This window comes from Phymastichus coffea, unplaced genomic scaffold, assembly GCF_024137745.1.
Source record: "Phymastichus coffea isolate CEN01 unplaced genomic scaffold, Cenicafe_Pcof_1.1 PCOF00117, whole genome shotgun sequence".
NCBI classification, from domain to species: domain Eukaryota; kingdom Metazoa; phylum Arthropoda; class Insecta; order Hymenoptera; family Eulophidae; genus Phymastichus; species Phymastichus coffea.
This window is the reverse complement of record NW_026706928.1, coordinates 283826-297130: the sequence shown is the minus strand read 5'-3', so window position 1 is coordinate 297130 and position 13305 is coordinate 283826. Positions and strand designations below refer to the sequence as shown.

General features: G+C 48.9%; 1 protein-coding gene across 1 annotated transcript; it reads right to left on the bottom strand.

The window, feature by feature from the left end:
* Positions 1–493: 493 nt before the first annotated feature.
* LOC131670884 (uncharacterized) lies at positions 494–11655 on the bottom strand. Its single transcript, XM_058946861.1, has 11 exons — positions 11497–11655; positions 5438–5688; positions 5216–5370; positions 4655–4869; positions 3790–3934; positions 3220–3727; positions 2978–3158; positions 2709–2872; positions 2441–2644; positions 1963–2130; positions 494–1888 (listed from the first exon to the last, which is right to left on the bottom strand). Exons 2-11 carry the CDS (start codon positions 5532–5534, stop codon positions 1455–1457), a joined length of 2271 nt encoding a protein of 756 aa, XP_058802844.1. The 5' UTR covers positions 5535–5688; positions 11497–11655; the 3' UTR covers positions 494–1454.
* Positions 11656–13305: the final 1650 nt, after the last annotated feature.

Below are 13305 nucleotides of genomic sequence, written 5' to 3'. Positions count from 1 at the left end.
CCGCGAAGAGCCGGCCGCCGTTTCCTTTCCGAGGGGACGCTGGCTCCGTCGGCCGTCGCGCGAGCGCGCCTCGCCATGTCCGCGGCGGCTGCTCCTCCCGCCGCGGCTACAGTTAGCGCGAACGCGCTCGACGGCGGACGACGGCGCTTCGTCGCCGATTGCGGATTGTCAGCGTAAAATCGGCGCGTCGACCGGTGGTTCATCCCCGGATTGCGATCGCCGTCGCGCATTCGCGGCGCATCTCTTTCGATTCCACGCGCACGAGAGCGCAGCGATGCCGATCGTTAGGCCTGACGGAGGGAGCGTCAGAACCGAGAGCCCGACGACGGCCGGTGTCGTCGACGAGCGCCGATCGAACGTGCGACGCGCGGCTGATTGATGAACAATGCAGTCGCGGGCTCGTGCAGCGCGAGTGACGCCATCTCGCGGCAATTGCGCCACAGTGCCGAGCGCGTACGTGGGTAACGACGCGGTCACCGAAGCAATGCAGCTGCTCGTCGCGCTCGGAAAAGAAGAAATCGTCATCGAATTCATTTTATTTGACAAACACAGAGCACGATAGAATCAATAAATACACATCATCTGCGTCAATAGTAATACTCGCTTGTCACGCGTAACATGGCCGATGATCGATGCTTCGACGTTTATAAACAAATTAACATACGTAAAAAAAAAAAGAACCTCTTTATTTTCTCCGTCCGTCTGTACGTGAGTTCAGGAACGAACTGTGTTGCTTGTGTTGCTTTTTTTTCGCTTCTCGTGCACCGATCGCGTGACAACGCACATCGCCGATCTCCGTTATTTAAGAAAAATCACAGTTCTCACATTGCCATTGTCCATTTAGCTATTTGAATTTGTACGCTGTCGTAAAACTGCATAACAACTTGGTTCCTATATATGTACGCAACTATAAACTGTCAACAATTTTTACCTTATCGCTAGCAAGATATACAACTTAAAAAGACTTAGCGTCACCTAAACTTTCAAGTTTATGCGCGGATCGTCGAGACCGAAACGGTCTTCTCTACGATATTTGCTCCTCTGTATAGACAATTTTTCGAGGAAAATCAATGACGCCAGCAACAAAAAAAAAAAAAAAGAAAAAAAAAACGAGAAATCTATCGCTTACGTTGAAAATTCTCTGAATGAAAAATCGCGTTTTCGTTTATTTTTTCCACTCGAAGAATATAATCATTCCCGACGTCGCTGGATTCGCCTACAAAAAGAAATGTGATTGAAAAAAATACAAGCCTTAGATTATTGCTCGAGCTGCTCGCCGGCGTCCGTATCACAAACAACTGGTGACCAACGGTTCGCGTACAGCGCGTACACGTTTACGCACAAGCCTTGCCTCGATCACAAAATAATGAGAGAATATCGCGATACACAGCTGTCTCGCTCACAGAGTCGCCTACGGTAAGAGTGTGCCGCACAACCTCGCCGCGCGCGAGGCCTCACTTCTCGCCTCTCCGTACATCCTCATCGGCCTCGAAGGCCGGGTTGACCGAGCCGCCGTGCCTCTGGCTTCTCTCGCAGTCGTCGCTCAGCGCCGCCTCCTCGGCGACGCTCTCGACGATGTCCAGGTTCTTGGCGTTGTTCACCGCTTCGATGTCGTCGACGATGTACGGCACGCTCTCGATCTCCTTCTCCTTCTTCTGCTTGCTGTCTTCGATACTCGGAGCCAGGCTGCCGTTCTGCTTGGGGCCCTTTGGCTTCTTCTTCACGATGTCGTTGCCCTCGACCTGCGGTCGCTTCGACAGGTAGAAGACGTTGAAGCACAGGTAAACCAGTCCGGTCAGGAGCGTCGCGCCCGAGAAAATTTGGTAGGTGGGTCGCGTGCCGAACGCCTTCATCAGGTAGCCGCCGATCAAGCTGCCCGATCCCTTTCCTGTTTCGCACAAACACACGTATTTCGGCGCTGTCAAACATCTCGCGCGGCAACTCCTCGCTGCGGTCGCTCACCAACGCCATAGTACAGTCCACCAAGGAGACCTTGAATCGAGCTGTCCGTCGTCGTCGTGGACAGTTTAGCGGCGTAGGTTACGGCTGCTGTGAAACTCAACGACGACGTTACCGATTCGAGTGCCTCGAAGATCAGACACAGCCAGGGGTCGTAAATCAGTGAGTATCCTGAAATGCGCATACAAAAGATCGCGAACGTTAATTTGTTTCGCGATGTCGTGCAACGAGCTCCTGTCGCTTGCCATTGCGCATTCTTGATAAATGTTGATTATAGCAATGGCAAATAACAGCCATCCGTTTTCGACGAACGTAAGCTCGATCGTTGTTGTATCACCGGCATAACGAGATACACAAGAATGCTCTGCATTCCACGACGTCCAAATGAAAACGCAACGAGCGTTCTCTTCGCAAGAGAGAGGCGAGTATCAACCTCACGCAGCGATGACGTGGTTACATCTCTGACAAAAAGACGACTCACCCAACAGCCTGATGGCGTAAAAGATGAAGCCAATGAAGATAACGTTGGCGTGGCCGATCTTGTCGATAATCGGCCCCGACAGTACCAGCAATGGGACACCGGCGATGCCGCCGACCGTGATGGTTATCCCCATGAGCGACCTCGACGCTCCCAAGTCTTCCAGCAGCCAGAAGAGGAACGACTCGATGTATCCCCAAGCCGTACCTGCCAAGCGCACGATCGGTCAGTCCGCGAGTCGCGTGAGCCGCGCCGGCGTCGACACACTCACCGAGCACGAAGCAGGCGGTCAGCAGGGCCACGACCTCGACGTTCTTCAGAACCGTGACCACGTCGCTCATCACGTTGCTCGCCGGCGCCTTGAACTCCAGGTTGATCATCAGCATCAGCAGGCCGGAGAAGATCTTCAACGCGGCGTACAAGTAGAACGCCGGCCTGCAACAACCATAGCCAGTCCCTCGGTTTCACTTGCTTCTCTCTCGGTGGTCGCGCGCCCGCGAGTGCCCGCGAGTGCCCGCGAGTGCCCGGAGCGCAACCCACCTGAAGTCGGCGTATCCCTTGCCGCTGCTGGCGTAGTCGATGAGCATGCCGGACAGCGGCGAGGATATCATGCCGCCGATGCTGCCGTAGATCCGCTGCAGGCCGTAGTCGGCCTTCTGCTCGCGCAGGATGGCTATGACGGCGCCCTCGAACATCGCGAAGGCCGTGCCGCTGATCATACCTGCGAAGCAACGCGACGGTGCGTCATCGGCGCGAGCTCGTCCCCGCGGCCGGCAATTTACCTATGAACACGCGGATCGCGAGGTACGCCCAGAAGGTCAGCACGGTGTTGTACTCGACCACGACCTTCATGTTGTTGCAGACTGCCTTCCTGGGCGCGGTGAACAGGCAGCTCCTGCTGCACCCCTCGAGACTCGCGGCCCCGTCGGTCAGCTGGACCTGCACGCCGGCGGTTTCCGCCCGCTCGTCGTCGTCGTCGGGCGAGCACTCGACGTCCGCGGCCAGGTAGCGACGGCGCTGCTCGGCCGCGTCCGCGTGCGTCGGCTCGATCGTCTTCAGGCTCGTTCTCAGCTTGACTGGTCGCGCCTGCTCGAGCGGCACCTCGTCCGCGCGGGCTCGGAGGCTGCAGGCGGCGCGGCTGCGGCCGAGTCCGCACTCGAGGCCGAACAACCGGGGCCTCTGCGCGGGAAAGAACAGGCTGCCGCTGGCAATTTGCCGTATCGCGATTTCGTAGTACTCGACGTTCTCGAGCCGACGAGTCTCCTTCAGATCCGGAGCGAGTTTCGCTTTCTGGGAACAGAACGCACGCGTTATCGTCCGAATCGGTTCCGCGGCTCGGGGCGAGTGCTCACTTCGGGCATGTCGCTCTCGGAGATCGCGTAGTCGTAGGTGGCGTTCGCTAGAGTTTTCGCGTTGTGCACGCTCAGCCTGTAGCTGCGGGACGACAGGATGTCCTTGACGTAACTGGCATTTAGAGGACCCAGTGGACAGGCATACCTGTAGAAAATTAACAACAGCTAGCATCCACGAGTTTGTTTTTCACCTCAATCTATAGTGTGCACGTAATTTTTTTTATTTTCTAGGCATTAGCCGGTGCGGACAGATGTGGACGTAAATCGCAATCCTAAGGGAACGCTAATTATTGATAAACAGATTTTCAGTGTGGTTATTCACTGAAAAGGCTTGATATATTTAATGAAACAATTTGCTCTTAGCTACGAGATCAACGAGCGAAATGGCAAGGCCCGATTTCAATAATTTTCATTTAAAGCAGCGGGTTACGCGTACGATGCAACGCAATTTGTTCATATGGAAAATTCGCAATTTCCGTCGCAGTCGAAATTTAGCACGCTTAATATCGATCTCCAGTCGCTTACGTTCTATTTATTTTTTTCTTCTTTACGAAACTTCAAGAAGAACGTATCGTCTTGGGTTTCAATTTTATAAATGACAAGCTTTGACAGCCAGTCTGTTTGCTCCAAGTATACGTGACGCTTTGTGCTCGCTGCTCAGAATGACTGAGTTATAGACAAGAATGGTTAAAACTTGTTAAAAACAAAGACACGTGTAAATACTTATCGTGGCTAATTATACAGTTGTATTTGCAAAGCTCGTGGTTGTTGAAAGCTTCGTCGAGTATTTGCAGAATCCTCGGCAAGATTGAAAAGAAAAAGATCGACAACACGGGTACGATCCACTTGAAAACATGTCACTCACCCGCAACTCTTGAGCGTCAATTCCGTTTTCGCCTCCAATTTGGTGTCGCAAGGGTGGTTCTGATAGAGTCCGTAAATGAAATGAGCATCGGGACCGCAATCCTCCGTTGCGAGCACGATACTGTCCGGATACTGCATGTTCGCTCGGCCTACCGGTACCAGCAGCAGCAGCAATGCCGCAGCACCGCCCAACGCCGAAAATAACGAAAGCAGGATCTGAATGAAAAAAAAAAAATGACGTCGTTTGAATAGCTAATCTACCGTTCAGTCGCCTTTCTGTGTAAAAGCAACACAATTAATACAGATAACTGCAAATTATTGATAATAAAAGCATGCGAACATCGGTATCCGTTTGTATGCGCTTTGTGAAAAATTCGATAAATGTATGATGCATCCAATTAAAAACATCGATCGTAAATAATATGGAATTTAAATATTAGTCGAGAAGTGAAAGTAATGTAGATTAGTAAAAATTACAGTAACAGATACAGCTACAAAAGATTTTAAACGTTGTCTTATCCTTTGAAAGGAACGTAATTCTCTGATAGCAATGAAAAATTACCTTGAAATTGCCAATCCGATCGGCAATTAGTCCGGCAACCGGTGGCATTATAATGGCGACAAACGGTGTGATCGCACTCATGATAGCCGTTTCCTCGACGCTGATGCCCAACTCGCGCATGTGGATCGTCAGGTACGGATAAAGTATGTAAAGCGCTGAGTGCAGACAAGGTACATTAGGTTAACGAAGGAGAAGCTCGTCGCTGAGATGCCAAAAACTCACTGGACGTTTGAACGAAGAAAATGAGTTTGAGCGGCATGAGCTTTTTCTGCCGGAAGTCCTTGATGATCCTCCGGAAGAAGCTCTTGATCAGCATCATTTTGGCGTCGTTGGTTCACTCGTCGTTTCGCCGAAATTCGTCGCGCAACGAACAGAAATCAACACGATCACGTCGACTCTTACGGGGAGACGTCGAAGGAGAGAGTGCGTCTACTATCTCCGGCTGGTCATCCTTCTGTCGCTCTTGTACTTCCCTGACAATGTTACATTTATTTAGAGGTCATTCGTCCGACAACATTTGCGGAGTGACGCAGACACGTGTGCAGCTTGGTAATGCGATTAAACAAAGAAATGATTGGCTCTTCATCGCGACTCTCGCGCTCGCAGCATATTAACATTTCGGTATAGTATTGGATTTTCAACTTCGGCCGACGTATCGCGTTCTAGGACGCCAGAGCAAACGTGATAACGGCGGCCCGGTAGGTCGCTTATCGACGCACGGCGAATGCCAATTTGTCGCAGTTGCGCTCGCCCGAAACATTTTCTTCGGAAGTGTGCCGACAAACGTGCGTGCAATGCCGAACGTCATCACTTGCGCTTCCTCGCGAGAATCGCACGCTCGCGAGCCGCGGCGCCAAAAGTGCCGGAGCATCCTCCCCCGCACTCGCATCGCCGCGTCGTCCGTAGCATTTCATCCGCGCGAGAGAATAAACATTCCTTATCTTCGGATTTTAATGTCGGTAATTATTGTGGATTATCGGCACGCAATTAATTGCGCAGTCGATCGTCGATTTTTCGTGTTAGTGTATTGGCAATTAGTTACCCTGATGAAACGAAAGGTCACGACCCCGATTCAATGGTTGTGTTGACATAACGGCATTGATTTTCTTCGCTGACTGGAATCATTTATTTTGATTCTCCTAAGAAGGCTTTCGCTTCAGGGGCATTATCAATGACTGGCATTGGCATCGATGCTTCTGCGCTGTAGTCGGAAGATTTTTTGAAAGATTATCGCTTGAATGGTCAAGTTTTCGTAATAGTGTTGCGGCATCGTCATTGACTACTTTCTAGAAATGGGACTTCTGCGGAATTTAATATTTTACAAGCTTGGTATCAGTGCTGGTGTGAGGTAATTCAGTAACATAATGTGCGTTATTAATAAAAAAAAATACATTTAATACTTCAAGTGATTTCTTAAATTCTTATAACAATAAAAGAAAAATTTGATTTGTTTAGAAAACTACAAATGAATTCTCGTTTTAAAATATTACGCGAGGAAATTATCAAGTATAAAATGTCAGTAATCTTCTACAAAGATTAATTTAATATTCAAATAATTTTTAAACTATTGCACGAATCTTTAGGAAAAACGAAAAAGAAAATTGTCTTTTCTGCGAAACTGTGGATTAATGCTTACGTTTTATGAGTCACGGCGAAATTGTCGAGTTCCAGAAAGAACAAAATTGCGTCATAATTTAAATTACAAAAAATACAACATTATGTCCAGTGAAAATGCGGGATGACCCGGCAAGTTTACAGAATGAAAATCCCCGTCGTGAAATGAAATGCAATGTAACGGCAGTTTCTTTCCCGCTGTTCAAACTAATGTACGATTGGCGTGTATACTTTTAGAAAAGTTTGCTAGTCGCAAAATTATCGTAGACGTACCAAGCGCGCTAATTAAAATTCCAGGCAGACACGTGCACCCGTGAAAAGGAAAAAAGCGCGCAACGGGAGCTTGCATTCCTTCTTTTTTCTTTGGCTCAAAGAAAATAATAAAGTGTCGCGGGCTCGCGTTTGTTACGCAACTTCCCGCGCGAACCTAGCGATGCGTGCAGCTACCGCGGTAATTGCCCGTGACACTGCCGCCGCGAGTGCGAGTGCCATCGAAAAGTCTTAATTTTCTTTTTCTCCTATTTTAATTTTTGCGTCTGTCTGTGCGCATCGACTAATTAACCTTTACGAGCTGCGACAAAAATCATTTTGTCCGCGAGCGTAACGAAGAGAAGACAAAAACACAACAGTTATATTTTTTCCTTTTTCTTCCGTGCCTATAGTTGGAATTTTTGTGACAGATATGAAGGGTTGTCAGAAATAACGCTCCGTAATGTTACTCGCGAAGTCATTAATTATATTATCTCACTCGACTCCGACACATTGTTTTCTTTTCTCTTGTTTTGACGTCAACGGGACAAAAGATACTTACAATGAAGATTAAAAGTTGTATGCTCTTTGACGCGAGCGCGCACCGGTAAGTTATTGCAACACACGCGCGTATTGCAGTAAAATCTCTACTCGGCGAGTGACACATGTCGATTTTCGCCTTATCTGGGCGCAGCATCGCGATGTGATAATTGACGGGAAGCACCTTGGACTAGCCTCTTTTCCGGATTATCCTCGCCTTTTTACTGCCTCGAGCGCGCAAACATTTTCATTTGCCCGCTAAACGAACGAAGCGAATTTCTCGTGCCTCGCGTTTTTCCGTCTGACCAACTTGGCTTTCACGCGAATAATTCAACTAACGCGCAATGCTGTTTATTGATTTTGCGATTGATTATCGCGCCTTGAAAATTCCGTTTCAACGTATTAACGTTTCGGCGATTCGTGAACACTATTTCACGGAGTTACACTTTGCTCGGGATGCCGATTTTAATTTGAGAAGAGCAATTCTCTTCAGTCAAGTGGATTACGCTCAATGACATCCGTAATGCGCGGTAAGCATTTCTCACCAAGGCTGAAAATCAGTATAACTTTGTTGTTAAAAGTAATGAGCATCGCACAACACAATTATCAGAAGTTATCTTGGGAAAGCCAATAAAAAAATTGACCAAGAGTGGTCTTAAGCTGATGACTTTGCATAATTGCACGTAAGCTGTTTGACTAAAAAATATTACTCGTAATTCATCGCACGGTCTATTTACCTAAATTTTCAATTCTCTTTTTATATATCCCGGCCGTTAAATATAAAATCAATCTCACGGTTATTCTTCGCATTTCTTTCTTAAACTAAACAGGACTTCGCATGCATTGTACGTTTCGAAAGTCGACTCGTGTTCACTTGCTCCTTTGCTCGTAACCACTTGATTGGGATTGCGATCCCGCGAAAACTGAAAGTTCTTCTTGCGAAGCCAGACTTGTTAGTCCTTACAAGCTGTAATCCGTCACGAACGGATAACTAACGCGCTAGTTACACTGCTGAGTGCTGCTTCTTTACACGAAGCATCGCTTGAAATGGATCTAAAAACATACCCAGATGTTTGACCATGTCACACTTGTCGTCGTCGTCGTCGTCGTCGTCGTCGTGTATCAGATGCGACATTTGTTTTCAGGAGCACTGAACCGCGGTCGTGCGCAAAAGCACGAGTGACCCAACATCCAAACATTATCAAGTGTTTCGCTAACTGAACTTGTCGTTGTCGAATTCTTTCCGCTCGACGTCCATCAGTAAAGCAAGAGAGCCGAACGCTCGCACGGTGACTCCTCGCACCAAACATTGATCTTGGGGCGCGCAGACGATCGTAGCCGCAAACGTGCGACAGACTACGAGAGAGCGATCGTCGAACCTACTTTACGATCGGGAAAATCACGAACGAAGGCCGGCCGCCTCGAGTTACGGCGCTTTTCTTTCGATCGTGTATCGCGGCCCGCCGCGGATTTGCGACATACCTCAGCTTTGTGCTCTTTTCGCTGGAAAAGGAGATAATTGCGCGGCAAGGAATATAATGAGGGGTATTTCGATCGATATGTCGGTTGCCGTTGCCAAGCTTCAATTCGCCGCGAAATGAAAATGAAAAGTAATCTCCGTGCGTCTATCCTTGGGCAAAAATAAGGAGAGAGAGAGAGAGAGAGAGAGAGAGAGAGAGAGAGAGAGAGAGAGAGAGAGAGAGAGTAGGAGAGAGAAAAAAAGTAACGTCAATTGAGTACGTGTTGAATAGGATATGCCAGCTTCACTTGCGCGACTCCAATGACGCGTCTCGTTGGTGCAAAAGTCGGTGCTCTCGATTGCGCGACTGCTAGCCGCAAAAACTGAACGATTGTCTTTGGCGAGAGAGAGAGTGCCGTTGCGCGATCGCGCGAAAGTGGCCGTGCCGGCGGCACGATCTGCGTCGCGAGTCCCGCTTGGCTTTTGCTTCCCGTCGAACGCCGAGCGGTGGTCCTCGATTCCGTGCGACGCGGTGACGCGCGGCAAGATGCGCGCCGCGATTTCGAGTGTCGCGGCTGCGAAATAACGCGAGCTTTTCGCAAAAGTACGCTTTCATCTGTAAATCCTTCTCCCTTCTCCCGCTCGAACGTGTGTGCAACTTCACGGCAGTCTAAGGTGAACGAACAAACTTGACCTGAAAAATCAGGACTGTAAACTCATCCATCGAAACGCATAAACTTGGCAGGTCAATAAAACACAAAGGACGCCGTTTGTCATTCTAGGCGAGCGAAACACAAGGGGTAGTGGGGCAGAAGTATGAACAACCTCGTCGAGAGAGAGAGAGAGAGAGAGAGAGAATCGGGTCAAAAATACGCGTTCATCGTCATTGTCTGGAAGCTTCTGGCTGCGCGACGATAGCAGCAGCGGCAGCCCATGAGAAAGACCGAAGGCAGAGGAAGCTTGGACAACAAAGATACGCGCATACTATGGACAATCGGCATAAACTGGATAATTGCGTGCCTTGCCAGAGCAGCACTCTTCGGTGCGATGACACGTGCGCGTATATGCGTGTACCGAGATTCTCTCGAACGAGAGGGACGGGAATTGATCGCTCGCGCGGCGCATCTTTCTTCCTCTTTTCCTCCCGCGCAGTGGCACTTTCGCTCGTGGCCCCCTTCCGCGCTGCTCGCCTCGGCAAATAGAATTTTCGCCGCGTACAGAGATGTCCGATCGCACCTACCTGTGACTTAATCCAGCGCAAGCGAGGATCCGACCCTCTCTTCCGAGGCGTCGCCGAAAAGCAAGGCGCGCCCGCGCGACACTCGAATCGCACCTGCAGTCGATGAATAGCTCACTCGCTTTCCATTTCCCAATTGTCGGCGTAGCAGCGGCTGCATTATACATTCCAAACCGTGTTTACGCCTCGTTTTTTCTTGCCTCCCCCTTCGCGCTCCAGTTCTATTTACAGTTTCGCTTTTCGTGCGTGATTTCTCTCTCTCTCTCTCTCTCTCTCTCTCTCTCTCTCTCTCTCTCTCTCTCTCTCTCTCTCGGTTATGCAAAAGTTGGATTGAAAAAAAAATTCGAGGAATGCGGCAACAAGAATAACTCTCACGATTGTTATCTTCTCGCTTATAGAATCTCGGAAAATGCCAGGACGTGCCGTGGGAGATCGGACGTTGCTATATACTTTGTATGATTCAGGCGCTCGGCCGTCTCAGTTGCAAAGGATCGAACATGGATTCTTCGCACGCGTTTTTCAAAAATGACCCTGGCTCGAAAGACAAAACACATTTTCCGTCGACCGGCGTCGCATCGAGGACTAGAAACTGCGCAGCGACCAAGAAGCGAATCCTCGTCTGCGCCTACGACGACGTGCGAGGGGATTTCTCCCGAAAACAAAAAAAAAATTGAATTGAAAAAGAGAAAAAAGAAAAACGACGAAGAAAGAAACGAGATAACCAAGCGAAATTTCTATATCGGGGTCAAGTGCGCGAGCGGTCTTCGCGATTCTCGCCCACGCGGCCATTACATGCCTCGATTGTATAATCGCAGCGCTTTTCCGCTCCTTAGGCCCCATTGGAACAATCTAAGTCGCTACTTTGCCTTCCTTTCTTTCTTCCGTTTCTCTCTCTCCCGATGGCAACGCAGCGCGCGGCGGTCGCAATTAAGACCGCGCGTTAATTTTCGACGGGCGGTCGTCGTAAATTTCAGCGAAAAAATGTTGCCGCTAAAACAGCCGGGAGATATCGTCGCCGAGCCGTGGAAGCCTGTTGCTTTTATCGCTGCAATGAAATTTCGATAGGGTAGAGTGGACAATCGCGTCCGGTCGCGCTTCTCGTGCCGCGGGGAATAGAAAAGTGAAACCGTCGCCGGGAAAGAAAGAGAATCGAAAGACGAGTGCGCGCGTGGGTATGGTTACCTCGAAAGAGAAAAGGAAATCCGTGTCCTCCTCCGAACCGTCGCGCCAACAGATCATCAACGCCACCTCCTCACTGTCACCAAAATGTTCGAGCGCGGAGACGAAATTGGAAACAGAGATTTTCCACGGAGAAAACGGGGACGATCCGCGCCGGCCGGAGTCGAGTTCGCAACTGAACTGCAGTTGTACTCCGCGACGGAGCGCGCGGAGTTGTGCGGCGAGAGAGCGAGGGAGCGAGCGCGAGAGAGATCGGCCCGTGCGATTTCAACGCGCCGTGATTTTCGCGTTATTACTCGCCGCTCGTGGAATTTCGCAATGTTGGGCTCTGCCGCCTCGCCGCGATTATGTGCTTTTTGTGCAATTAATTTTTCCATTGCGCTCGTGTCGATGACATTTTTTCCTTTCCTCGTGCCGATCCATTGTCTCCCGCGGGATGTTACTTCAGCGTCGCCGAGGATCGTAATCGCGCTGAATCATAATCGATTTCGCACTTCCCCTCTTCCCCCGCGATCGAGCACAATGCGTTGGAAAGACTTTTTGCCGCTTGGTTCGAAGTTCATTCATCCTTGTTGTTTTCTTTTTCATCCGGGGCGTGGTTTGCCGATTATTGCGTCGATTTCGTAATTTTGGTATTTTTTCAGGAGCTAACTAGTGGGAAATAACACTCGGACACTGGGAGATCGTTGATGATGCAGTTTGGGTTCGTAAATTATCTCAAGTTGCAGACAGTAAAATTGTGATGTGCGCAACATTGCAATGAGAAAAAACATATTTTCAAATTTACAGGCTTTGAGTGGCTAACTATTCGTTTCGATTTTTCCAATACTTAATTACTGATACGACTTTATCCTTATTTATATTTTGAAGGTATCTTCGCATGATGTAACTCAACCGAACGCCATATTTGACAGTTGAGCCCAACTGCTCGAATTATGACAACGCATGTTCATTTTTAACGCACGTAATTAAAAAAAATAAATGAAAGAAAATCTATTTTTTTCTCAAGCGAAGGCCAGCGCCATCGTTGTAAAAAAACAAAAAAAAAAAATTTTTCCACAATTAATTCCAAATGAGTAACATTGGAATAATAATTAATACTAACGAAAAGGCCAAACAATTGATTTACCGCTCGATTCGCGAGCGCATAAATTTTCCGCGGCAGCGCAGCGTAAAGCGACACCGCGCGCGCAACTTTGCGGCGCGCGAGCGAAATAAACACATCGGAAACGCATTATTGAGGACAAGAGCGAGCGAGACTGTTAAAACTCGCGCTGTAAAAACAAAGGCGAATTGCGCAAATGAATAATTGGCTCGCGATGCCTCGTTCGTCTGCTCCTCGCGCCGCGCGCGACTCCATCGGAATGGACATCCGCGCGGGGGGAAAGCCTTCGACGGCGGAGGAGCTTTCGCGCGCGCGACCACTGCTCCCGCGACGAGTGTCTGCCGCGGAACAGTTTGCTCGTCCTTTCTTCTTTTTACCTCGCCGACTCGATTTCCTTCGACGATTGCACGCAAAAGGAAAAAAAGACAAAAGTACAAATTTCGCAATTCGCGACGATTGCCGTTCTCATCCGACGCGAAAATGTAGTTTGCGAAAAGATTTAAACTGCTTCTCGATGCGACTAATTACGCGAAAATTCGTTTTTAATTAGAGGTATTATCGTCTTACCGCGAATAGCTACGACTGTCCAAATAACAACGAGTCCCATTATAATTAGTGAATGTGTCTCGCATGAAGTGTCGGAAATCTCCATTGTGAAGGATTTTTCGGGGTATTTAAATGATTGTTTAACTAGTTGTATGCGAAAA